The sequence below is a fragment of the Phoenix dactylifera genome, chromosome 5, assembly GCF_051530095.1.
Source record: "Phoenix dactylifera cultivar Ajwa chromosome 5, Ajwa_hap1_PhDact_Kaust_v1.1, whole genome shotgun sequence".
NCBI classification, from domain to species: Eukaryota; Viridiplantae; Streptophyta; class Magnoliopsida; order Arecales; family Arecaceae; genus Phoenix; species Phoenix dactylifera.
The window spans coordinates 2,428,193-2,455,012 of record NC_143194.1 but is presented as its reverse complement, the minus strand read 5'-3'; the positions used below and the strand labels follow the sequence as shown (position 1 = coordinate 2,455,012).

Sequence of the window (26,820 nt, the reverse complement as noted above, 5' to 3'; positions counted from 1 at the left end):
CGAACTCTTCGGGGCGCGATTTGTGTTTTTATAATATTTTTCGTTGGCCAGCCGGTGTGAGACCGACGCGCTAGCTACAGACGATCTTCCACCTATCGTGTGGGCCAATTTGGGACATTATTCCCAACGTGTGGCTTGCGAGAAAAGAACTCATGCACACTAGGGTGACATGGGAGTATGACAGGAGAGTTACAGAAAAATATTTTAGTTTGGGGGGGGGGGAGAGAGAGAGAGAGAGCATGGAGGCTGTATTAATTCTTTTTGGAGGGAGAAGAGGGGGTCATATGTGGCAACTAGTGAATCTGAAAAGGTCTCCAACTAAAAGGTGCCATGGAGGAATAGCCAACTAAAAAAAGATCCTCTACTGATGCTAACAACAAAGAGAGGGAGAGAGAGAGAGAGAGAGAAAAAAAACCAAGCATCCACTACAAGTCTACAAGTCTACAGATATGGTTTGGAAATAAGAATCCAAATATGTTTCAATCTTTCCTCCTATTCTCAAACATGAGGATTTACAAATAATAAACATTATGTTAATGGATTCAACTACCATTTCCTTGCATCCAAATCTAAATATAAACCCAGAATTACGAACTACTGTCTGACCCATGCGTATCCAACATCCACATCACCGGCCGTTACTTCTCCTTTCTATCTGCCGAAGATGCAAGTAGCCCAACGGCAAGCTTGTGTGGAGTTGAATGTGAACATGCAGAGGTCTTTTGATGAAACTGGAGGCTCCTTGTCTAAAAAAAGGGCAAAGTCAACAAGCCAGTCCCAGTTTCATAATTAGAAGAAGCAATAGGAGGTTCACCATAAGAAAGGCATGGGACATCTTGTACTAAATGTCTCAAGTTTGTATTTTCAACTTTTGCTTTGTTTCTGGGGACCACTCGAAATAGTTATTGGACAAGAGCCTGTTTGGTTCAAGAATTATTACTCAACTCCTCTGAAACCGTCGCCAATTTAGGGCCCTCCGGTCCATTGTCAGAGAAGCAGTAACAATCTTAAAACAACTAAACTCGAGCCAAAAATGGGTGGAATGCTCTTGAAACCAATTCACTTTGAGTGACTCAGAGAAGAGTAGAATTTTATGTGTAGGGGTTAAAACCGTAGATCTACGCCAAAAGCCAAGGCAGCTCTCTGGCCTTTGCACTCTCATTAGGGATGGAAATGCCCAAGTAAAAGCAGAGAACAACAACAAATAGGATTCCATAATTCCGTTCCTCAAGCCCCATTCTAAGTTTTCCCATGCAACTTGAAGGGCAGGATAAAGGGCAGATCGAACCACCGACCACCAACCCTTTAACCTACCAAAAAAAAAAAACAAATATCAAAATAGACCACAGCACCGAAACCCAAACTTGACACCCTCTCACAGAAGGCGCGGGCCCTATTGTCTGTCCTCCACATACCGAGTGCGCGTCGGCATTCACATCCCCAATCTCTGCTCCTCTTCCTGCCTCTCACCAATCAGATCTCTCCACGTAGCCCTACTCTGCCCCAGTCCACGTGCCCGTTGCCAGCCACGGATCTATAACGCCCGACGCCGTCAACCTCCTCCGTCAAACTCGAAGCACCCAACTGGAACGAAATTTAGAATTATTTATTATAAAAAATCAAATAAAAGCAATATATATTATTAATAAATAAATCAGCCATCAAAACGCCCGTCAAGAGCGTATCGCCGGTCGGCAGAAACCCTCGCCCTCGTCGCCCCTCTCCAAAGGAAAAGAAAAAAAAATCCCACTTTTCCCCTTCCCACCGCCTCCCCTTTCCCATGGACGACGACGACGACGCCCGCTCCGATTCCCAGTCCAAATCGCTGTCGCAGTCCCAATCCGAATCCCCGCCGCCCTCGCCGCCCACGCACCCCATCTCTGTAGTGGCGCCCTCCTCTGCCGCCGCCCCCAGCTCCCACCCCAACGGTCGCGCCGCCGTCGAGCCCGTCACCGTCGCCGCCCCGCCCCAGCACACCCTAACCCTGGCCCTCCCCATCCAGCGACCCTCCGGCGGCGGCGGCGGCGGCGGCGGGGGCGGCCGCGAGGATTGCTGGAGCGAGGGCGCCACCTCGACCCTGATCGACGCGTGGGGGGAGCGGTACCTGGAGCTCAGTCGGGGGAACCTGAAGCAGAAGCACTGGCAGGAGGTGGCCGATGCCGTCACCAGCCGCGACGGCTACACGAAGACCCACAAAACCGACATGCAGTGCAAGAACCGGATCGATACTCTAAAGAAGAAGTATAAGATCGAGAAATCGAAGATCGCCTCCGGCGCCGCCGACACCTCCTCCTGGCCCTTCTTCAGCCGCCTGGATGTCCTCCTCGGCCCCAACCACAAGCCCACCTCCACCCTGACCGCCACCCCCGCCCTGCCTGCCCCTGCCAATCCCGGCAACCCCCACCATCCCTCGAAATTTCCGGCCGGAGTCGCCCTCCGGCCTCCAATCCAACCCCAATTCCCCCAGCGGCACCGCACCCCGCACCATAGCAACAAGAGGGGGAGATCGCCGCCCTCGGTGTCGTCCCGGTCGGCGGGGCTGTCGGCCGCCTCGTCTGATGGGCTCCCTCCGGAGCCGGCCGTGCACGAGAAGCGGCGGAAGCGGGAGGCTGAGCTGGAGGATGAGGAGGAGGGGCTGCGGGAGCTGACGCGGGCGATACTGAGGTTCGGGAAGGTGTACAAGAGAGTGGAGAGCTCGAAGCTGCAACAGGCCATGGAGATGGAGAAGCAGAGGATGGCGTTTGCGAGAGAGCTGGAGCTCCAGAGGATGCAATTCTTCATGAAGACCCAGATGGAGCTCACTCAGCTGAAAAGCTGCCATCTTGGGAGGAGGAGGAGGAGGAGGAGGGATGGAGCTGGTGCCAGTGGCAACGGCCGCCGCCACAACAACAGCAGCAACAGTAATACCAGCCACAACAGTGGGTAGATGGGGGAGGAGCAGGGGATTTTTATTTGTCGTTTAGATGGTGGGAAGGATTTGGATCCCAGTGTTAGATCTGAGAATAGGACTTCGTAGACGACTCTACCCCTTCACTGAATCGGAAAATGGTGGAAGGAAATTGTACTCTGTTCTCTCTTGGGCAAATTTGATTTATTAATGTTATGATGATGGTAATTATAAAAATGGTCCTCCTTTTCTTACATGGATGTGATGCTCTCTGGAAGTTTTGGCATCTCATGTATTATTAGTAAGGAGAGGTCTTGGACCTATTTGTCTTTTGAGCAGCAGCAGGAATATGGAAACCAATTGTTAGGACCGTATCCACAGTGGATTTCGGGCAAATTTAATTTTTCTTATGGTGGTGATTATGATAATGATACATTTTTCTCTTTTTATGGAGACATGGGTTCAGAGACCTATTTGTGTTCGGAGTAGCAGGAGATTAGGAAACCAAATTTTAAGGCAAGACAACTATGAAATGTATAAACAGCTAATTTTTTTCTCAAAATCCAAAGAAGTCATCAGTTATTCCAATGAATCGGACTGCATTCTTTTCTCTTGTGCAAACTAGTAATAATTTCGATGATGGTATGATCTTTTTATATAGATCATGTGTCTTTTAATTGTCTTAGTGTGAGCATGTTTGAAAAACAACCAAAAGAAAGAGATCCTTTTCTCCAAAGCAATAAATAGTGGGCCTTAAGTTCAATTGTCATAATATTGTTCGCCCCATCCAATTTATTAACATTATAAAGGCGGCTAACATGCTTAAGAATTGAAAATTTAAAGAGCAGTAGAATGCTTTTTTTCCGAAGATCCAATGAGAGACGAGACTCCAGATTTAGAACGAGCATTCAAAGAAAAAATAATATGGAGTTTGTGAACCTAGGAGCATTTAACAGGTAGCGTTAAGATTTATATAATTCGAAGCTACAAACAGAATGCATGAGTTGGTGAGACTGCTTGATGTCCCCTTATCATAAACAGCATCTAGAGACTAGAGTAAGTACATATTATAAAATAAAGAAATATAAAATTAACCATAAAAAATAAAGAAAGGAACAGAATTTGTAAACTAAAATCTAAATGAAAAGGTTGTTTAGCTTAATTATCATACATATAACATTATTGAATCTACAGACCACAGAACTAGTCGGTTGGTGGGGATGAAAGAAGACCCCAAGTGATACACAAGATCTCAGAGTATGGCATGGTAGGGAGATGCAGTTGATGTATCGATGGATGTACAATCAGAGTTCATATAACTACTAATTGGACCAGACATGAATGAGACCTTGCTTGTTGCCGGTGTAGATCTCATTCCTGTCCTCATCATAGAAGAGGGCAGTCACATCCTCCAAAGCTTCCCTGATGGTGCTCCTGATGGTGGATCGATTAGGGGCACCTCGCTTGCGAGGGGCAATCTGGAGTGCAGGGTCAAGCGGGCATATTTTGGCAATGCACTTTCCGCTAAGGATGTTGCTCATGTTGATAGACCCAACTGGAGGAGCTGCAGAGGTTAGATCATAGGATCAGACATCATTGTGACACAAAAGGGAAACAAATAAAATTAAACCATCTCAAAGCAAAGAAGAAACCTTCTCCCTCATCTTCACTTCCATCTTCAGCCTTGCAGTAGGAGATGATCAGGTCCTGGTCACTGGTGATATAAATGTTGTTTGTATTACAGTCCGGATGCCACAGCAGGTGGTCTTCAAAGGAAGTAACGAGCTCTCCACGGAAATTCCACACCGAAACTGTCCTGTTCCGGAACGTTAAGAAGAGGTGGTTCTCATAGAGGAAGATGAATGCTGAGGGAGTCATGAACTCAGATCGGCTCACTTCAATCAGCTCTGAATTCCGCACCTGCAACAGCTATAGAATGTCACAACTCAAATGAACAGTATTCAACAGAGATTTAAGGATGAAAAGGATTTAGCATTCGACATCAAGAATCTGCAGGTTCTCATTCTCTTGCTTGACCAAAAGCTTCTCATTGAACTGCTCGATGAAATCAACCTTCTTGTTGCGGTGTAACAGATGAGTGAAAGATTTCAACACTGTTCCATCTTCAATTGACAGGATTGTCAGTGGTACATAACCAGGAGTCCTCTGGTATATTAGCAGCATGATTCCCGGACTGAAATCAGGGGAGAAAGAGAGAGAGAACCAGACATCATAACATGGAAAGAATCAGATGCATCAAAGTATGAGTGATGCATTTATGAGTCAGTTGAAAAAAGAATCAAAACCTTATTTTGATCTCCTGTATATTCTTATCACATATTGAGTACAAATAGGAGTAATTCTTCAGGTCAAACACCTTGTAAGTGCTGCAAATGTTTGCATGAATCTGATTAGACAACTAGATAGCCATATTGTGATATCAATACACAGAAGGGACAAAAGGTTGCTTACCCATCCTGAGCTGAATAAGTTAGTACTTTGCCATTTACATCATCAAATTCAACAAAACCAGGCCATTTTAGTGACTCAGTCTCAAAAAGAGGATAGCCAGCATCCAATTGATTCCTCCTAATATACCTGTCAGAGTTCCATAAAATGTCATGAATGAAGGTTGAAAAGCTTATCGAATTTAGATATCAATATGAACTATTCACCCACGAATTGCTGACCCTAAATATTTAGGATAACTTGATTATTAACTAGCTGTACCATAATTGACCCTATAACTAATTGTGAAAAAAATCAAGATGTAATCTCAATAAAAGATGCAATGAGCTATAACCTCTCCCAGGGAACCCTATCTTTTTTGTAATGCGGGTATGCCATAAGCATTGGTGAGAATCCCACCTTTTATGTAATAAACCACTTTGACAGTTTCAACTTTTATTCTCTTCAGAAAAAAGGAGACATTTTCAACTTTACCATCACTCTATAGATATCAAGAATCAGAGAGATAAACAGTGTTTTTTTTTCACAAATACAAGAATAACTAGAGGAAAAACAATAAAAAATTAGCGATCTTGGAAAGTTAAGATTCTGACATAAATTAAATTTCTTACTCTATTGGAGTTGTCCTGCACTTCAAGGAACTGAAATGGTCCGATGCGTAAACCGACACTGTGATAAGTGACTCATTATTCTTATTATAAAACAAGCTTCTAATCACTTCATCAGGGCTTATGTTCAAGAAACATATGCGTTTGTTTGTCGCTGTAAACAAAAGAAGAAAGAAGCGCAAATGACAATCAAATTAAACAAAAGGGTCGATAGAAAACTGTAAAATCAACAGGCTTACTCCGACTAAAAGCAGCACAGAGGCCCGATTGTGCAAGAGCAAATATGACATCTTTTGCTGCAACAATCTCAATGATTTTGGACCTCTTCTTTAGAAATTGCAGTCTTAGAAAAAAATGGATATTGTGATCATAGGTATCAAACTCCTCCTGCATTACCCAAAAAAGAAATCATTTCTTTTCTGATAGCAAACAAAGGAATCATTTCAAATATGCAGCCTTTATTTAGCATAAGGCAAGGTTAGAACTGAGGAAGATTAGACCTTGTCAATTCACAGTGAGTAATGAATTTCATAGAAAAGTACTTTTTTTGAGAATATACTTAAGCACTATTGCTTAATCAATAAGACACGCCCAGAGCCCTATCTTGTTTTATAAACCAAACAGAAAATAGAAAAAGGGTGTTCTGACTTTCCTAGGTAGATAAATCTTTGTTACATAAAACCCTGAGAAGATTGGTCAGAAGCACAGATAAAAAAGGTACCAAGATGAGCTAAGAAAATGAGGAATACAACAGGTTCCAATACATGTATCTAAAGCAAGGCTGAAAATCTAAGTTTTAGTGGGCATTTCGGTTAAGATTCTAGAATTGGGGGAAAACGAAGCTCAGATAATATAAAACTAAATACTATGTGGAAGATTCTAACATGCTGGGGGCACTCACATGTCTGACAAGGCATCATTTGCAAAACCAAGTGATATATCACTATAGCAAAAGACTTTAAAACTTCTCATAATTGCCAGGAAGGAAGAACATCAAGATTTAAAACTATATGGAACTCTTAAAATTAGTGGCTCATAGAAATGCATATTCTGAAGGCTTTCTGGCTGCTCAAGCATTATGGCTTCTATCTAGATGCTAAATCTCCCAAGGACTTTAAGTACACATTTTGCATGTTCACCTAGCCATTGCAATTGAGGGTGGTTAACCAGAAAAAAAGAATAAACATGAGAAATTTACTTTTGCTCAAAAGAGATTCAGCAGTAGAGGCATTGACTTGTGCAAGGCTCAGACAGTTTTTTGAATATATACTATATCTTAGTAGGTATGCATAAACATGCAGGAGATATTTGTTGAAAGGCGATACTAAACAAAGACTTCATTAGCTATTGTTCCTACTCTTTGTGCATTTTTTAATGCTTTTTTACTATCCCATAACAAAAAGATTGACTTTATCTCTTCGTAGAAAGTACGAAATTAATTAAAGAAGAAAAGAAACTACACTTGCACTTTCCATGACATATCCTAAATTGCAACCTGAGAGATATGAGAGAATATGGATCTTCTGCCTCAAAAGATAGCACTTTCAGTGACAGCACATCTATGATATATACATATAGACATTGGTTTCAAGTGGAAATGAATGTTCTTCTCCTCCATATTTATCTTTGGAGGTTTTTATAGCTCCACCACCTCACAAAGAAATACCTTATCATGCTGTGGCCACGTTTTGCTTCATGATATAGGGAATGTAGCAAGCCAGCACACTGAAACCTTTCCCTCAACCCTATAAAATGCGAGTCCTTAAAACCTCAAGTGTAAGCTGTTGTGCTGGAAAGGTAAAAGATGCTAACATGAACTGAATAAATTATCCTGCTTGTTAGTTACAATCTCGAATTCTAGCTGGTACGTTGCTCTCTTATTTCAATGGTCAACATTCTCGCAGAACAGACGCTTGCTCATGCTGCACCCACACTGCAATAGCCTGATTCGGAAGAATGGCAACCATCTGATTTTATGCCATGTGTCACCATGTGGGTGGTTGCTACATTAAGATACCGAAATATTATAAATATCAAAATGAACTAAATGTTAATGATGCCTTGATTATAGATGTGGTTTATGCTAAAAGTACACATATTAACTTTATATTTAGCTCTTCATTAGAAGGATTGCATAAGATGAAGGCTAACAGATCAGTGGCTGATGGGGATATTTGCAACTTTGAGCTTGCAGGTTTGAAATAAGCCTGAAGCAATGATGAATATCAGGTCACAATGGAGAGCGACAAAAGTAGCCTTATCCCATAACCTCAAGGTTGGTCTCTTCCTATGAACCATGCAATATTATTGTGTTTTCTACTTGTACATACTTTCTCAGACGAGAATGATCATAATGTATCTTATAAAGTGTAGCACCAAAGATATATCTTTTCCTCACAATCCTTTTTATTAAGTGATTTAATTATGAGATACTGTTTTGAAAATATTTCCCTAGAGTGATGTATTATTATGCAGCAGAACCTAACAGTCAGAAGCAGCGAAAAAGAATAAAAGAAACACATTTTGTTTCAGTGTGGAATAACCCTAACATTTGGTTTCTGGAGAACATTCTTTTCTTGATACATCTTGACAAGCCTAGAAAGTAAATTACTACTTTCTGCTAGGATCTTATGGTCCAAAATAAGTGACAAATCAAAGAGAGAGAATGATGCTGCTTGCCCTTACTTGAAAATGAAGTCAATTTATATGGGATTCATATTGTGAATTCTTCTTCATAATTATTCCTAATAAGGACTACTGATTTTGACAAGGCAAAAATATTCCAAATCATTTCAAATAACTTCTATTTATGTTTTCTTAGACCTTCCATTACACACTTATCCTTGCACGTAATTTGAAGCCAGTTTACTAGTACAGTAAAATAAGATGTGACCAAAGTGACAACTGATTAAGAGCAAGAAACCGCTGAAACCCAGTTTCTATGCTCAACAACAAATCCCAACTTAATCCTTAAGACATCAAAACTTTTAAATCAGCAATTTATAACTGTGAATAGAACTTCCAATTATAACTACTGCTATATTTGCAAAACAAATGGTGAAATGCAAATACATTTTTTTCATGCCAGCAAAAAACTTATCTTGATAGTCACAAGCCAAATAATGGATGCATAAATGAGATGAGTTATATGCTTCTCTTGTTCAACTAGTGTGCAGCATGCTTTAATTTAAGAACCAGTTTTATAATGCTTCAATTGTTCCATATAATTTCATGTAGAGCTAAGAAATAGAATGAGCAAGGATCAGTTCTTGGCATGGCTTTTTGAAAAGTTTTTTCATAAGGCACTCTAAACTTTAGTATCAGTTATGGCACTTCAACTCTTAATGCGTATATGTATCTACGTACATATATATGTTTGATTTGGATATAAGTGTTTATGTGTTGGAACTTTTAGAGGAAAAAAGGTTGAAAAGCAAACTATATAGGTAATGTCTGTGCAAATACGACTCTAGCTTGAACCTCAAAAGCTCTTAAAACTTTTGGTTTTCAGAGCAATCTATAAGCTACCCTAATCTCCCTTTTTCAATTCAGACTGGGGTAGAAAGATTGGAACTACATATTTGGAAGGTGAAAACAATAGAATGACCTAAGTTGCGAAGTCAAAAAAATTCAATGCACATACAAATAAAATAAGACAAGTTTGGTTTCCATTTTTAACCCCCATATGCATTTTCATTCATCTTCATCTTCAAGCAATTTAGGAAAAAGGTTAAAAAAGGAGAGAAACTGTAGAAGATGAGTTGTGACTAGGAACACAAATGAGCCGAGCAGCTCATGGCTGCTTGAACTCGACGCTACTAGACTATTACCGAGCTCGAGTATAGCTCGAACAGTTTTTCAAATCGAACTCGAGTAGAAAAATACTCGTTTGAAGGCTCAAAAGCTTAGTTGAGCTATTCGACTCAGCTTGGCTCGATTGCACCCCTAGTTGTAACTTGTAGGAGACATCACGCAATAGTTGATCTTGAGCTAGCTATTCCTAAGTGCAACCTTGTAAAGAGTCTACCATGCATGAGGACTGTTTTTAGTTTTATAGAGAAAAAATATTAAAGCAGAAAATTGGAACAATTCTCAAATGCTAAGCACTCACTCAAACAACAGTGAACATCATCACCATCCAGGCTTCTTCCAATCAAATATGGGGTTAGCTACATAGAGCAACTGAAAATAGAGATGATCCCATGAAAATATTGAGCAGATTTTACGATTGAATGTCCGAACGACATTGAACTTCTAAAAAATTATTATTGTTGAATTCCCAGCCAAAGAAGATTTAAGAGAGGGACTTGTCATGAAACCTATATGGTCAATCAGCAGGGAAGGAGGTACCTTATTGGTCACAAATTAAACTCATGCGATCAAGGAACAACCGTCCAAACTTTCCCTAAGTTTGCAAAGAGTTTAGATGAAACTGAAAAATGGTAACCTTTAATAGTGTAGAGCAAATTGGAATGCAATCCATTAATGATGAATGCTGAAAATTTTGTTTGGTTTGTGGAATAGTTTGTGGCATTAATCCTGCATCTTCATGGAGGCATAAAGTTTGAATCTCCAAGGCAAAGGCACTATAGTGCAAATTAAAAAAAGTAATTTCTAATGAGTATTAGAGCGCCTCAACTTCCACGGTTGCTTCAGAGATATTGTAATTAGAAATTTAGGCATCATCTTTCACACAATGAATTGGTTAGATGCTTCTAACAAATTTTATATATCAGGATCTAAATCATATATAAGGTGAAGTTGGGAGATATCTCATAAGAGGAAAGTCCAATTGGATTTGAAATCTAACATGAATATAAGGAATTTCTCTTTCGACAGATCCGGATGTAATACTTACTCGAGGAAATGATAGTGATCTTTTTTTCAAGGTTTTATAACTAATCTAGATTTGCTCTCCTTTTACATGTAAGCAAAAACAGTTTTTCTGAGATAATATGAAACTATATTCTCTATCATATAATGCAATCAACTGGCCCAAAAGATCATCAAACATGTGGTACTCAACTTGTTTCGTCACATGCCAATTGAAACTTTCAGTTCAACCAGAAATACATCTAGTCAGTCTATCTCTACATTCAAGAAAAGGCAATGCTCTGCTTATCTAGTCAATCTCGATCTAACAAGAGGAAAATAATACCATTATCATACCTCTCTACTCTTACCTATTTTTATCACTAAGAGATCTACCCCTAATCTTTAATTCAAGAACAAAAAAAAAAGAAAAAGAAAAATTTGAGCACACATGGAAGATCAAACGCTTGATTGATAAATCGAAAATATAAGAACATCCATAATAGCAAAAGACATGTCATTCATGTTTTATCCGCATCACTTGATCTACCAAAGCAGTTAGAATTAAATAAAATTGAAATCCAGAAACGAGTTCATGGTTCCCCAAGCTAAATTTTAAATCTAGAATTCAGCATTCAAGCACGAACCCTAGTCCGAATACTGATCTCTGCAGCATTACGATCACAAATCCGTGAACGAGCTTCCAATTTAGCTACCCAAAACCCTAATCAAGAGCAACATGGACTAAATCCCAAAAAACGAAAAAACAAATCAACCACGAAACACTGAACGATTTCTAAGATTTCAGTAACAAAGGAAAAAAAATCAAACGCCAAATCCAAAAGGAATCCAAAACCCTAGAACAAGAAATCCTAATTCTGAGGGTTTTAAAGCATAAACCTGAAGCTGCATGTTGCGGAACTTCTCTGGCGAGTTGGTGGCGGTGCCCCGGGCCATCCGGGGGAACCCACCGATCTCGCGGTGGTGGAGCTTCCTCACGGAGTTGGCATAGTCCCGCTCCCGGAGCTTCCGGGCGGATCCCACGCTTGAGCTCGACTCCGTGCCGCGCTTCCTCGCCGTCACCCGGAGCCGGACCCTCAGCAGCGACTTCTTGTGGTTTTCCATCTCGGCGCCCCACGTCAGCCTCCTTCTACCTCTACTCCGACGGCCGGGACGCGGGGGAGACGTGACGTTAGCTCACTGGGTAGAGAGGGGAAGGCATGGAGCTAGGGTTAGGGTTTGCCCGAACTCCATGGCTACCGGGGAGAAGCTCCCTCGCTTCGTCTCTCTCTTCTCGCTTCGTCTCGCTCTTTTCGCTTAGTGTGGGTATTTGAAGCTGGTCGGAAGCGTGAGTTTCTATTTGTGTTTGCCCCCTGAGGACATAAAATATTTCCTTGGGGGGTCGGCCGGCTTAGACCGGAGTCCTTTGATCCTTTTCGAACCAAATAACCCAACCATGACTGAACCGGTTCTATTTTTTTTTTCTCCTTTTTGTTTTTGGAACATAATCTTAATTTATATGAATATTGATAACCAAGAATGAAAAATCAGGGACAATGTTCATATAATGCGGAAGAGCTTTGCAGTTCATACTTGCATAATGGATCGAATACTTCTATAAGCAAAAACTTTTAAGTGCCAATCTTGATTTTTCGGGATTAATCAAGTTGATGTTGACTTTTCTTTTTTACTTTTGTTTAGTTGTCTCTTCTAGCAAGGATCAATTTAAATTTGCTATGCAAACATGCTACATGGGGCTTATCTAGGCGGTTGTCTTTAGATTTAATCAAGAATTAACACAAACTTTGCATGATTGATTAGTTTGTTTAGAGGTAGGTTCATTTGCATGTGTAATGTTGTGGAACTAATTCACTTATTTAGTATTAGTGATCGATAATTCACTGTTTCAAATTAGTTGGTGTCACCGGTTAATGGTATTGTGAGGTAGTTTAGGAGTGCAAGTAAATTAAGCCATCTTATTGAGTCTTAAATTGGATTTTTTAAGGCTTGGACTTACTAAGTTAGTCTGGAATTGTGAAAACTAGATCATTAAAATATTAGGCTCTAGAACAACTAAATATCTTTCTTAAGAAAAGGAAGAGGCTTTCTAAAAATGTTGAAATGATGAACAACTTACACAAACATTTTCCAAAAACCATGGTCGGTACATAAGTAATTGTAAAGTTTACATTATTGAAAATCACCATAATAGTAGATTGTCAATAATGAAAAATAAGCAAGCATCTTAGCTATATTGTATCCTAAGTTTTCCCTAGCTTACCCTCACATGTCCCTCTTCTTCTCAACTAATAGACACCCCAAGTAGCATCACCTCCTTCTTCTCCTGTAGTACTTTCATCATCTCAACCCTAATCATTTGGTTCACATATCACTTCAATTTCGGTTCTGTTTGGAAAAGCTTTTGGAGGGACAAAAGCATTTTTTTTGCTGACTCTATTCTAATTAAATATTCATCACGCAATTATCAAACGTTTATACTTTATTTCCACTTTTGGTTCTTTAAATGGTGGTGAAGAATTTAAATGTAAAATGTTTTCATGAATATTTTTTTCATTCACACTCCTTTCTAGACTTATTGTATTTAAATGAATATACTTACATGCAACTAAGATGTCGACCAAAATCTTCAAGCATACATGAAATTATTGAGAAGCATATATTTTTATGGATCTTTGTTTTTAAACAATAGTCCCTATATCTCCTAAAGGTTTCAATCCTAAAATCCCAAATAAAATTAATTAACACTGTATTTAGGAAAGATTTAAAAAAGAGTTCACCCATGCAATTTTTTTGTAGTGAACCACATGCCATTCAATGAAGGAATAAGGCTAGACAAATATAGCATGGAAACTATTCGAATATTTAAAGGAGTACCATAAAATCAAGGGCCCTCTTTGCCAAATACACACTCGTGTGCGCGCGCGTGCGCGCGTGTAATCTTGGCCATTTATTTGCAATTGAAAGGCTAAATATAAATAACTAGATAACCGGAAATATTGGTTTCAAAGCTTGGGCTTTTTTGTAATTCAATTAAATATTTTTTTGCATGAATATGCTCCTAAATATCGAATTTTACGTGAATATCTTTCTAAATTTTATATTTACACATATACCCTCATAAAATGCTTGTTTTGCTATTCTACCCTTTTTTTTATCCTTGTTTTTTTGCATATGTATTCATGCCATCTAATGCCGTTAAAATATTAATGGTTTCGAATTAAAATGACTAAAATATTCTTAATAGGTAGATGTACAAAAAGAAACATTTATAAAGCAATTGTGATGGAGGATAAAAAAATAATTTCAAAATTCTATTTTATTTTTAATTAATATATATATAGTTTTTATTAATGGTGTTAGAAAAACCGTTATATTAGAGGTATTTATACAAAAATAGTGTTTGATGAGGGTAAAGAAATAAATATAAATTTTAAGAGAATATTCACGTAAATTTAAATTTTTAGAAGAATATTCATGCAAAAAAAAATTCTTAAATCAAATACTTTTATCCCTAGATTCCTTTCTTTCTTTCTTCATTTTCTTCTTTCCCTTCATTTCCTGACCAACTCTCAAAGCGATCCAAGTCCATAAAGAACTGAAATTGCATTGCCCAGCTCTCACCAGTCACCAGCAGCCATCTATGCCTCAAAAACCTTGGATTTCTCCCTTAAAATCCAATCTTTCCACTCACTTTAGATAAAATAAACAACCGAAGCTCATTTTTTTTTCCTTTTATTGTTACACACCGATATAATTGCAACAAAGTCGATCTACGCTACTCTTACCTCCAAATCGCTACCATGGATGGATTTCTCTCAAAAAAGAGAACGACAAATTAGTAAATGCTTCAAAAGAAGTCCACCTTTTACCTTATTTCTCCCTTCTTCTTTCATTCTTTCAAGTATGTTTCAATGGACCCTCTGGGTGAGAGGCATCTCCTTCACCTCTGGAAGCTTGAGAAAAAAAAATGAAAACGAAGAGGAAATCCTCAAAAGATTGAAGGATTTGAATTTTTCTTTTTCTTTTGTAAATTTTAAATGATAAGATAAAGGCAAGCAATTACAAAACAAGTTTATTTTTCTATCCTTAACATCAATAACTAAAATCTCTCTTTTGTTCAAATAAAATATTAAAAGTGTACCATAACAAAATTTCAAAAGCAAATACAAAACACCAATGGCAATGGAACCTTCTTCATATCCTCATGCCATTCCACTCTGCTCATCAACAAAGAGAGACATTCATAAAACAAAAGGCTTCTTTTTTGTTTACACCCCATCCTAGCAACCAAAATAATCAACTGAAAAGGAACCACATGGACAAGTTTGAGGACCAAGACAAGGTGAAACAGTGTACACCAAACTTCTATCAGACTAAATGAGGGTTCAATCATGATAGGCTAAACAATAGAGAGAGGCATCAACAACATAGGTCGAACAATGTTAAAGCTTCATGGAGTTAATAAATAATTAAAACTTTAACTTATGGTTGCGTAGCGAGAGAGGCATGTGGCTAGTTAGTGGAGAAAGTAGAGTCATGGGGCATAATTGCTGAACTTAGTAGAGATGCACGATGAACCGGTGTGAGTGGTTATAGGTACACAAAACCACTGGTTATTTAGGGGTTTAGGATTGTGTTATAGACTCTTCTACCAATCAAACAACCAGTTGTTATCTTCGTCTTTATCTTTAATTTATCATTGTACTTATCTTTTAAATTATCTACTTTCAATTACCTAGTCGAACTCTAGCTTATCTGTAGCTGTAGTGTAGGCTTGGAGCCTCTATTACCCTCTACCTTCTTCTCTTTCAGACAGAGTATTATAGGAGCAAAAGTTCTTAAAGGTCAAGGCACTAGGATGTACGTTACTATCCCTTTTATCTTATCTTCTTTGTGGTTATACGACATTCGTGGCACGTCCGTATCCCTTTTCTGGCCAACACTCTTTAATAAAACTTTTTCTCTCTCCCTCTCCTACTATCTTCGCATCTATTTTCAAGACATCCTCACTCAAAAAAGTTAAAGGAACGGAGCTCTTTCCCCACAAGCTTTCAATCCAACTATCATACCCACCAGGAATGAAATACAACAAAGAGCCTATTTGGGTAATCCTGCACAACTTGGACTAAATTTCCTATTAGATTTGTGGACCCAAAAGTTTATTTGAGCACGACCAATATCAATTCAGCACTCTATTGGTCCGAATTTTGTGTGAAGAAACAAAAGACCTCCATGGGTCAATTTTTTTTTCTTTCCTACAGGCCAACAGGCTTACATGCTGAAATCTAGACGGGATTTTGATGGGCCCATGAAAGATGCGGTTAGGTAAGCCAGTTGATTCATTTTCTCTAGAAGTATTCAAATAGATCTATCTAGCCCCAGTCTAGCTCTTGGTTTGTAGGAAGAATAGAAGATCTACGGACAATAAACATCTTTCTAAATGTGTGAGGCTATACGCAAATATGTATCGTAGGAAACCCCTCTCATGTTCTATGTTTAAGCAGCAACTTCCATGAAGAAATTTACTAATGCTGTTTCTTGATTCCCTTATCAATTGCAATTATTTGCTATGTAGATCCTTCAAAATTACTAGAGTTCTACTTTATGAAAAATTAGTCACTGAGTCAAATACTCATAGATATGACCACATTATTGTTGTTTTACATTAATTCAGGACTAAATTACCATGACCAAAACCATCAAGCCTATTCCCTACTATCTGAGGTTGGCTTTAAGAATCCCCATTTGCATGTATTCCTATTTAGGGATGTCATTAAAACAGAAGATGCTCCAGCATTCAGAAAAACTGACTTACTCTTGACATAATGTAAACCCTTATGTCTGAAGCAACAAATGAACTAATAATTTTCCAACTTGTACATGAACTCTTTTCTTATCATCAAAGTCTCAGTAGAGGGCATAGGAGGTTAGGCACACATGTAGTTTGCATAAACATTATATACTTAGGCACCTGTGAACTTCCTCAATAAATTGAAGAGAAAGAAGCTGTAAGAAAAGATAAAACCATTATGGTCTGCATCAGAAAAGATAAAACGATTATGATCTTAAATAATTCTAAGCTTGATAAGCAAGTTGACATAGAAAAGAATAGTTGGTTGGTTGAATTTTTTCTACGATCTTGAACTACCTCAAGTTGGCATCATTTTTCTGTATCTATGAAGGAAAGAGCTTTAGAGGGCAATTTATTTGAGGCTTGTTGTGGTAAGGCAGGATTTGGCCATGGCCCTTTCTAAAGCATCAGTCACTGGCTTCACACTTTAAAGCAATCTCTGGGCTCCTCTTTGCACAACAATAGTGCATTCTACCAAGAAAGCTTCTTGAAATCACTACATTTGGAGACAATTTGTTTATCTGCTTGTATCTTCCATTTGTCTTGAGAAGCACTCCTGTTCTCTTCCTTTCAGAGAGACAATTTGCATCACTTGTAACTAGTCACAAATCATAGGTTCTTCAAAAAAGCTTTGGAATTCAATTTTCAAGCATGAAAATTATAAACAGTGGGCTTAAACTATGTATCATAGAGGCTGGATCATGATCAATTGATTGCTGGATCATATTTGGCAACTGCTGCGTAATTTGTTTCTGAATTCACATGCTTGCTTTTATTTGATTTAAGATTTTGAAATATCAAAATTTGACTATTGAGAGAAGTATAATCAATTCCATTGTACAGGATTTCTTTCTTGAACTTGGAAAGGAACAGAGTCAAAAATATTAATAAAAAAACTAAAGAATCTTCAGTCTAATAATTATCTTGTGGTTCAAAAGATGAAATACTTGCATGCTGTCAGGTTGTTGACACTCTTGTGGGGGGGAATGTAGGATAATAATTCAGAAAAGAAACTCCAAACTGCTTGGAACACAAGCAGTTTTGATTTTTTTAATCTACTCCAATGGGGTTCAGAAAACTTGGTGTATGTTTCTGGCTCCGATTGGTCAGAAATGAACAATTGGTCAACTTGGTCCACTGGTCGACCTGTGGCGTCACAAGTGGAGTCAAGTCATGCCCCAAAACTCAAGTTGGTCTAAGGTAGGGGTTTGCTATAGTTGTTTTCACTGGTTCATCTTGTTCTTGATGCTGCAAGATTGCCATAACCTTGACCTGCTTGATTTGCATTGTGAACTCTTGGACTGTTGAATTGTTTTTGACCGAGTATGCCAATGTTTAATAGTTCAACTTTTGCAGGTTGAGGTCCTTTTCAAACGTGAACAATCGTTTGGGTCTTTATATATCTTTCGATGGTTTTCACAGGGTAATTTGATGGGGTCCTTCGGTATCTAATCTCAGCCACTTATGAGTTGCACATCATCATTAACTAACCCTGATCTCTCAACTAAGTTGGTATTTCCTTAAGAGCATCTTACTTTGACGTAGGGATGGCTTGGCAGATAGGTATCTTGTTACCTGCTGGAGCGGCTCAATACATTTGGGGGCCTAAGACGAATTCAAAGGCCGCAACATAAATGCATTTGGGGGCCTCAATGCATAAATAAGAAAAAAGATAATAAATTTCTTTATGTAAGAGGTACGTCCCAATATAAATGCATTTGGAGACCTCAATGCATTTATAGCTATAAAGATACATAGCTAAATGCATTGGGGAGGCCTACCTTGAAACTCACTATAATAAATGCATTTGGAGACCAGAGCCTTAGGCGACCGCCTCAGTTACCTAAAAATCGAGTCGGCCCTCGTTATCTATAAATTTCCTCAACAGATCCAAGTCCAAATTGCCTTCTACTGTGAAGGCCATATCAAAAGCATTGACAAGCTCATGACATCAACATTGGAAGCGAAACAGAAGAGCTGTAAGCGTTAAGCAAAAGGAAATGTTTTATATTCACACAACTGCGGGTGTTCCTGTCCTTCTTTTCTCTACTTAGTAACTAGAGATTCTGAATTTAGTTCTTGGATGATTCATCTAAATAACCATGATATAGGTTGGTCCCCTTCTCTCTAATAATAATAATAAAAAAATTGTTGGGCGTCATTATTCGAATACTGTTCCCACTAGAGTTTTGTGACTTTTGGCTACGCGTTTTAATGTTTCCCATTGCTTTTGGAGAATTTGTGGTGAAAAGAACCTATTTACCAAATTTTGAATTTTTCCGACACAAACATTTCTATCTGAAGTGCCTAACCCGAAAGAACTATGAAAAATAAAACACGTCAACTTACTTCAGAAACACTAGTGCTGTTTGACCATCAACAGACTAACACAAAAATGAAATTCTCCCAATAAGAAAAAAAAAAAAAAAACCCAAACAAGCCACATAACGCAATGTGCTCTTACCAACTTCCACAAGGTTTTCTAAATGGGTGCAAGTCTCAGAAGAACACATCTCTTGATGCAGAATTTATGATTTCATATGGGCAAACTTTGTCTCCCTGCTTCCCAGGACCTAGTTAACTCTCGTGGTACGGACCGCTTCATAGAGATTCCGTGATCTACGGGTCCGCCGACTGTTCCAGCGTTGACCCGACCTCCTTTTTTATTTCTTTTTGGGAAATTTGACCCGACCCTTTCAATCCCCAACACGGTCACCCCGTGTCATGTTTTTTTTTTTAACTTACTTTATATTTTATTTTATAAAAAAAACAAAGACCTTTTCAAAATTAATGACCATAATTCAAACAGACAGCGTATTAATTAACGACTCGTACGCAGGGCACAACGCGGAAAGCGTGACGACAGTTATTACCCTTCTAAGATTTGGTTTTAATCGACAATAATTATATATTTTTCATCATTACAACCATTAATTCTCATATTTTATTCAACGTAATGATGATTCGGATAATCCTGTCGTGAACGGAGGCGTGCTTTTAAGCGCCGCCGCCGCCGCCGCCGCAATGGACGCCAACGCGAAGACGTGGGTCCCAGAGCTCCGTCCACCGACCGCCGGTGGGTCCCAAGCCCTATTCCCCACCGGCGGCCCCGCGAAGTGCTACGTGGCAGCAGCCGAATCCCATTGGCCTTGCCGAGGGTCCTTGCTGGCCGGCTGAGATAGGGGTCCATACGCCATCGCGCCGGCTTGGCGTGCCGGACCGGATCAACCGCTGCGGAAGCCAGCGGTGAGGAGTCGTCCACGTCCGGCGGTATGAATGCCCCTAATTAATTCTAGTGCCATGACAGTAATATTATTAATACTGAGGCCGGAGAGCTTCTTGGATTCTCAGTTCAAGGCTGAGTAGTTGTGATTCCGCAAGTAGGAGGAGAAGGAGAAGAATATTTGTGAAGTTTTCAAGAGAAGTTGCTGCGGAAGGAAACTTTTTCTCCTCAACAGATGATGAAGTTGGAGATGGAAGACAGGGGAGATGACACAGTTTCTGATTTGAGTTCTTCTCCGATGGAGCAAGTTCGGCCGGCGAGGCGGATGTCGAGAGGGAATAGAGGATTGAACGAGGAGCTGCTGATGAAGATGGATGAATTGGAAGAGCTCTTGACTGTTCATAAGATGGCCTCCTTATCATGGAGGACTACAGCCGGAGACTTGCAGTTAGAACGCATGCACAAGGCTAGGGAGAAAAGGCCGGCTCAGATTTATCCTGATCGATCGCCTGAGATCGGTAGCGCGGTGGATTTCGATAGCAGTTTGGCTTTGAGCAGCAGGGATGATCGGGGTTGCAGGTGCAATACAAAGAAGTTGGAAGGTTTGAGAGGAAGGTTGTATGAGAAATATATGGAGAAGAGAGATGCAAAGCTGAGGAAGGAGTGGGGATTGAGGAGGACCCAGAAGGAAGCTAAGATGAAGGCCATGTGGGATAGCTTGGAACAAAGTTGGGCAGAGTTGAAGGCTCGTTTTGGAACATCTGATGAGGGAAAAGATTTGACTCCACAGGATTTTCGGTATGCAGAGAAGCTGAGATCCTTCGGTGTTCGTTCTGCAATGAAGGATGTAGAACAGGTACTAAAAAATTCTTCTTTCCTAATTATCTCCTTGATGCCTATTTTTAAACCTGGGATCCTGCTTAGTCTAAAGAAAATGAAGTTGAGGGAGTTGGTTTACTGTTGTATTTTGGAGGGTGCAAATGATTCAGGAATCACTGGAAAGTTTGAGAGTTTACACCTGAATTGTATGCTCTGTTCGTGTGGGTACTCTTGTTTGTTATGAATCATGATCTCAGACGGCTTCAAGCAGCATGAGTCCCCATTAATTGAGGATTGTAGTAAGAAAACTATTTAAGATGGATTTTTTATTCATTAAGAAAGGATTGTTCTGACCTGAAAGAGAATTTGACATGAGTTATTTAATCCACAGGACAAAGTGTATTTGTTAGCCAGCTTGAACTTTGAAAAATTTCAACCTCTTTGCCTACCAAATGGTAGTAATTCTTCAGTTTCTTTGCCAATCTTCTGATAGTTTTATTAGCTTCTTTATGAAAAACATGGTGCAAAATAGGTAGTATAAAGAATGTTTCGAAGTGCAAAATTTGCTTGGGTATGCATAAACTTACAAACGTATTCATTGGTAATATTACTTTACGGTCTTCCTTTATGTTAAAAAGGAACAAAAATATTGTACCTATAATTATTATTATCATTATTGTTTTTAACTTATGGGTCACTCTTTATGTCATGCTGCAATGAGTTTATAGCCTCTTCTATAAGAAAGAATTTAATTTGTTTCACATTGTTATATGTAATCCTGATTTCATACTGGTCATAGAGCCTTCAAAGTGTAAGGAAAAGGTCCTTTCTTTTATAACCTTGGACTTCTTCTACACTGACCTGCTCTTCTATAGATAGATCTTTTGCCCCTTTAACATTCACACTTGATAAAGAACAAAAGTTGTTCATTTTGACTTTATTCTTTATAACGCGATTCGGTTTCATTTTGCAGCAGACGGTAGAGTTCATCCAGACAAAGCAGGCAGAAAATCTTGAACAGAAGGTTCAGTATGTTCAATTTAAATTCTATGATGATACACTACTTAGCGATGGTTCTCCTAGCAGCACTGACTCTAAGAAGCAATTCTCCAGTAGAAGTGCGTCTTCCTCCACATCTCAAAAATCTGTTGCACCCCTTCCCAGACCTCCTATCAAATCTGGTTCCATAAGACGAAGGACTCAGCCTGAAAATCCTATAGTACAATCAGTTTCCAACAATTCCGACCACAGGAAGGAAGATATCAAACCGCTGGCTGGAACTAGCAAGATAACTGCTCGCTCACAGTTGCGGAGGCATGCTCGAAGCATGAGCATCAGTGAAGGTATTCATATTTTCAAGGAAGAGAAGCCTCCAAGGTCCAAGTTTCTGAGAAATATCTCAATCAGTTCTGGTGAGTTAAAAGACCTTTCGAAGGAGCACAGCGAGCAAACCACTAACAGGTTCCAAAAGATATGCGAGTCAAAGCCATTTCTTAGAAGGGGCAATGGGATAGGACCTGGTGCCGGAGCTGCTATAGCTAGATCGAGGGCCCTCGAAGCTTCTGAGATGCAGAACATTGGAGAGGAGTCTGATGGGTTGGTAGATCACTGTGAATGGTCTCCTGACACAGTTAAATATAAAGATGAAGAAGAATTAGAAAGAAGATCCAGTGAAGGCAGGGAAACTGGTTTTCCTTCTGACTCAGATGGTCAGAAATCAAGATCCAGCCAAGAATCAGGAAGTATTGGTGATCCCAGACCTGCTAATGGTGATGTCTTTACAGCTGTATCTCATGCAGATGATGATTCACCTACTGCTTCCAAGATTAATGCCTCTGCAGGGAGTATGGAAGAGTTATCAGAACAAAATCCTGGACCTTGGAACTCACACATCAGATATCTGCCTTCCAGTTCTCATGAGGCATCGGATGCTAATGCTTCGGTGGCTACAAACCAAATGCAGGAGGCCGATCCTGCTCGAGTAAGGAAGAAATGGAGGAAAGCTGAGACACTTGTTCTTGCCACTAATGCTTCCCGTCAACCACGAAATGGCATGGCAGAAGGGCTCAAGAGATTGTTTAAATTTGGGAAGAAACGCAAGGGTGCAGAAAGTATAATAAATGTTTCGGAATCCGTCTCAGCAGCTTCTGGAGCTGGTGATGATACAGAAAATGGCTGTGATCTGGCAAGCCAATCATGGGACGATCCAAGGAAGCTGAGAATGGACTACTCATCTCCAGCTTACCATGGCCTAAATGAGGGCAAGGTTTTTCCTGATCAAGGTATCCTGATTTCCTATTGATTGGTCTCTGTATTGTTTCTTCCCTAGTTCCTTATTTTGATCGTTCTGCTAAGTTTTTGGTTTTCTTTGTGATGACCAAAAAGAAAATTCTGGCATTCAATCCTTATATCATTCCTCTGACCACCTTAATTTTCTAAAGCTAGCATGCAAACAAACTCCTGCTAAGCAGTTAGAAAAAAAAAATTCGCTCTGTCAAGCTTATTCAGGACTAGGAAGGATTCTGCCTTTTTTCTTTTCTTTCATTTCTTCTGTAAAAAAGATGGAGGCTTTGTTGGTTGATCTTAATGTACATCTTCACAATTAAGAAGCTGTCTTCGTATTACTTTTCGGGGGGTTGATATGCCAAGTACCTATGAGCAACTGTTCCCCTAATTGTAATCTAGACTGAAAGCTCAGTGCCTCTAATTTCAAGTTACTGTCGCATTCTAGACGTCATGGCTCGAAATTTATTCAAGACTGTTAAACTAGTTGACTTTTAGGTGCTTGGATTTTCTTCTATCTATTTCTGTATTCAGTTTCATATTACATCATCAGGGATGCTAATGAGAAAAGATTAGTCATTGTTGTAGTTCTATAGCCACATTAACTATGTTTACTCTTTGCAGTTCCATCATTACATTGCTCCAGTCCAGGTGCTCCTACAAACTCCATACTGAGGGATGGCCACACATCTGGAAACTCTCCAAAAGGTAACTGCTTAATAATGAATTACATGCAACTTCATAATGTTTAAGTACTTTGGCCTTGTCTCCTTGGTGATTCTGAATTTTTGCAGTGCATCGCTCGATCTTCTCCCTTCCATCATTTCATAGCAAGGGAAGTGAATCCAAGCTTAGGTGACAGAATGGCGGTCTCCAGCATCAGCATATTCCAACTGTGAAGCAGCATAATACACTAATGCTGGCTTCCATATATGCTAAGCATGCCAGTTACAGTCTGAAAAAATTATTCTTCCATAGGATTTGTTAGTATCGTGTGATTCAGGGTCGTGGAAATCAATTTCGCCCTGTTATATCTCAGTTTTGTATAGTTTAACAGGAAGTTTTGTGTACTGGAGCAAATCCTTTTGTAGCTTGTATTTGTCTGTTGGAAATGATACACTTGTCAGATATTTGATTTATACAAATCAGAAGGGCTTGATTTCTTCTTCTTATTTGGCTGCTTTTTGATCTGTTAGTTCCATCGTATAATTCATTGCTTTTTCAAATAAAAAAATACATGAATTTTCTCGGTCGTATGATGGTAAGATGATGGTCAGACATCAGTTATTTGAAGGCAAACCTGTTGCATCTGATGCGTCGAACCTTTGCTTGGAGGTAGCAGATAATTGAATTTTAAAAGCCCTAGAATGTGATTAAAACATGATCAGGGAAACATGATGTCCTTATTAAGAATTCGGTAAACAGTTCCTTTCAGAAAAAAGATTTTGATAAGATGTGTGTGGACTAGCTGAGAGATCAAAACTGCATTTTATTGACACATGCCAAAGATCACAATATAAGAGAATATAGAAATGTCCATTGGTAAAGAGGCATAATAACTTGCAATTATTTATTGTTAGTTTTAACACCATTCTCACTGTACTGCGCATATTATTTACTCCTTTTGGCTGGTTGTAACTGGCCTTGATATTTCTCGGTCCTGCGAGGGTTGAGTTTAATGGAATCAAGCTTGGTGCTGAAACTTACAAGAACCATGCAATATTAAACAAATAAATGGCAATTGGTCGGTCTGGTGGTGGTGCCATGTTATGTCATCAAGAATCAAGTAATTATCAGGAAACATCTAATGGCAAAGCTTTGGAGGCTGCTAAGTAATTATCAGATGACTGTTAATGAAAGTCCATGGCCTGGGTGTGCTGGGAGTGCCAGAACTAGTGGTGTTGTTATATGAGGATTGGACCATCACCAATATGTAAATCTCACTACCTATTTGCTTCAGATGATAAAACCCAAAAAATGGATGTAGCTTGTTTGTTTAGTCATGATGTTATCGGACTTTGTTGAATTATATCATCAGATTGTCAGTTTTGCAGTTTTTTTAAAGGTATAAGCCTAGTATAATATGTTAGCTTTCTTAGTTATATAAAACTTGGAAAAATATGAGCTGCAATCTAAGAAGTACGCTAAAACATGCATTTCAGATTTTCCTTGTGAACAGACAATCAAATCTGGAGTTTTGGATATTTATGTTTCTTTATGTTTTTCTCTTTTTTTTTTTAAATAAAAAAGAGGGTTACATGAGTGCTGTAACTTGAGATATAAAATTTAACACACTAAATTGATCATTTTGTTTGCTGCATTTATGCGGTAAAGTTTAATTCATGAACTGTGAAGCACTTTAATTTTGGGACTTCTAAAACATGGTTACAGGCTTTTAAATGAAAAAAAGATGAAACAGAAGAATTCAGAACAAGCTCTCTATTTGCATGTCTTCGCTACTTCCACTTGCTGAACAATGCATACTAGTTTCTTTAACTGAAGAGACAAAAGAAATCCATTTCATCATAAGGATCTGAAATATCTCAAAGAACAGATGAGACAGTAATCTACCAGTCGATTCTTTAATATTTTTTTGTATTGATATATAAATATGTCATTGCGAACCGGTTTTTGATGAGTTCATAATTAGAAGTGAAAAATCTTCTCACCATGTTGAGATAAAAAATATTAAAGCCATCTGAATTATATGCAAACAAGCCACAGTGCATCACCACTTAGAAAACATTCAGCTCCTCAACTCTGGCAACTGACCTTCAGGCCCTGACATGCTTTCCTCTCTCTCCTTCGACATCGAACATGGCCAAATTCCCTTCTCTTGTTGGAGAGAAGGTACATCACAAGGAAGACTATTTGCACCTCTATCCATCTATACATGAGAGCTCTTATAAAACTAGTTGTAGCTTTGTAACCATGGCATGTCATGTAGGTGACTTACAAGGGCTAGGATGCCTAAAAAAGGTGAAGTTGATGAGAGGTTATGATTGCTGGTAATGTGGGAGGAGGCCATGGCTGTCTACCTTGCAACTACCTTAAAGACACTTTGATCAATGGTGGACCACCGACCACGGCTATTTAGAACATCTCATTGAGCTTTTTAACAAAAAGTTCAGGGAGGTGGGAACAATGATAACCATGCATCCAATCTATAATGCGACTAATATCTCGTTGCACCAAAACCAGTGAGTAGGGATAGCAGCAGCGGCTTGAACATGATATTGGGCTCATGGTTTAATTTGATCTGAAGACCATGATGAGAATGAGGAATCTGTGCGCTTCTTGGTTGATGATTCAATGCTTCACGTAAAGCACCATTTAACAGTGAACACGCATGCGTCCGAAAGAAATTTTATCCGTCTAAGCCATGATTGACTCATCAAAGATAAATGACTGGATTATTAAAAAAATACTTCTCTAATTCTTACATTCAAGATAATACTTTGCAGAATGGAGGTATATTAATTTGTTTTCAACACTCCCAACCAGGGTTCCCAATTGTTGATAATCACACCGTAAGCATTGAAAATTATAACCCAAGATCGTGCTACTTATGGTAGTCCCAAATACATAGCACAATTCTGCGACGATATTATAATATTATACTATATTATAATATAATAATATTAAAGAAAATAGTATTATTTTAATATATAATAATATATAATATTATATTGTATTATACTTCACTATGCAATACTATGCAATATTCTTTATTATTATTTTATCATATTAAAAGCACTTTTTCATTTTTTTTGTGCTACAACAGATGGCTCATACACTTCTAGTATGGATACATCCAAAAAAGTTAAAAAACAACACATCACGGAGT

The 26,820-nt window shown here is 38.9% G+C and overlaps 3 protein-coding genes and 1 long non-coding RNA gene across 5 annotated transcripts; 2 read left to right on the top strand and 2 right to left on the bottom strand.

Annotated features, from left to right (window-relative positions):
* Positions 1 to 1,182: 1,182 nt before the first annotated feature.
* Positions 1,183 to 1,524, bottom strand: LOC148703309 (uncharacterized). The gene is made up of 2 exons (XR_015986846.1): positions 1,416 to 1,524; positions 1,183 to 1,310 (listed from the first exon to the last, which is right to left on the bottom strand). It is a non-coding gene; the product is annotated as an uncharacterized LOC148703309 (long non-coding RNA).
* Positions 1,525 to 1,652: 128 nt separating this feature from the next.
* On the top strand, positions 1,653 to 3,141 carry LOC103716951 (trihelix transcription factor ASIL2). The gene has a single exon (XM_008805168.6). The coding sequence runs from the start codon at positions 1,781 to 1,783 to the stop codon at positions 2,924 to 2,926; it is 1,146 nt and encodes a 381-aa protein (XP_008803390.3). The 5' UTR covers positions 1,653 to 1,780; the 3' UTR covers positions 2,927 to 3,141.
* An 883-nt stretch (positions 3,142 to 4,024) lies between these two features.
* LOC103716952 (uncharacterized) lies at positions 4,025 to 12,134 on the bottom strand. The gene is made up of 8 exons (XM_008805169.5): positions 11,677 to 12,134; positions 6,204 to 6,351; positions 5,968 to 6,118; positions 5,360 to 5,485; positions 5,194 to 5,274; positions 4,889 to 5,081; positions 4,540 to 4,807; positions 4,025 to 4,451 (listed from the first exon to the last, which is right to left on the bottom strand). Exons 1-8 carry the CDS (start codon positions 11,899 to 11,901, stop codon positions 4,210 to 4,212), a joined length of 1,434 nt encoding a protein of 477 aa, XP_008803391.3. The 5' UTR covers positions 11,902 to 12,134; the 3' UTR covers positions 4,025 to 4,209.
* A 7,484-nt stretch (positions 12,135 to 19,618) lies between these two features.
* On the top strand, positions 19,619 to 24,145 carry LOC103716953 (uncharacterized). 2 transcript variants are annotated; one of them, XM_008805171.4, is made up of 4 exons: positions 19,619 to 20,727; positions 21,664 to 22,972; positions 23,598 to 23,681; positions 23,768 to 24,145. In XM_008805171.4, exons 1-4 carry the CDS (start codon positions 20,107 to 20,109, stop codon positions 23,830 to 23,832), a joined length of 2,079 nt encoding a protein of 692 aa, XP_008803393.3. In that variant the 5' UTR covers positions 19,619 to 20,106; the 3' UTR covers positions 23,833 to 24,145. The 2 variants fall into 2 exon arrangements, with proteins under 2 accessions (XP_008803393.3, XP_088577470.1); XM_088721344.2 differs by having other exon boundaries at positions 19,971 to 20,727; positions 21,667 to 22,972.
* Positions 24,146 to 26,820: the final 2,675 nt, after the last annotated feature.

Bases quoted from the DNA above. Each gene is read 5' to 3' on its own strand.
- LOC103716953 (XM_008805171.4), top strand. From the start codon at position 20,107: ATGATGAAGTTGGAGATGGAAGACAGGGGAGATGACACAGTTTCTGAT. The intron at 20,728-21,663 runs GTACTAAAAAAT...TTCATTTTGCAG, and splicing joins CAATGAAGGATGTAGAACAG to CAGACGGTAGAGTTCATCCA. The intron at 22,973-23,597 runs GTATCCTGATTT...TACTCTTTGCAG, and splicing joins CAAGGTTTTTCCTGATCAAG to TTCCATCATTACATTGCTCC.
- LOC103716952 (XM_008805169.5), bottom strand. From the start codon at position 11,901: ATGGAAAACCACAAGAAGTCGCTGCTGAGGGTCCGGCTCCGGGTGACG. The intron at 4,808-4,888 runs GTCGAATGCTAA...TAGCTGTTGCAG, and splicing joins AGAACCTGCAGATTCTTGAT to GTGCGGAATTCAGAGCTGAT. The intron at 4,452-4,539 runs GTTTCTTCTTTG...TAACCTCTGCAG, and splicing joins AAGTGAAGATGAGGGAGAAG to CTCCTCCAGTTGGGTCTATC.
- LOC103716951 (XM_008805168.6), top strand. From the start codon at position 1,781: ATGGACGACGACGACGACGCCCGCTCCGATTCCCAGTCCAAATCGCTG.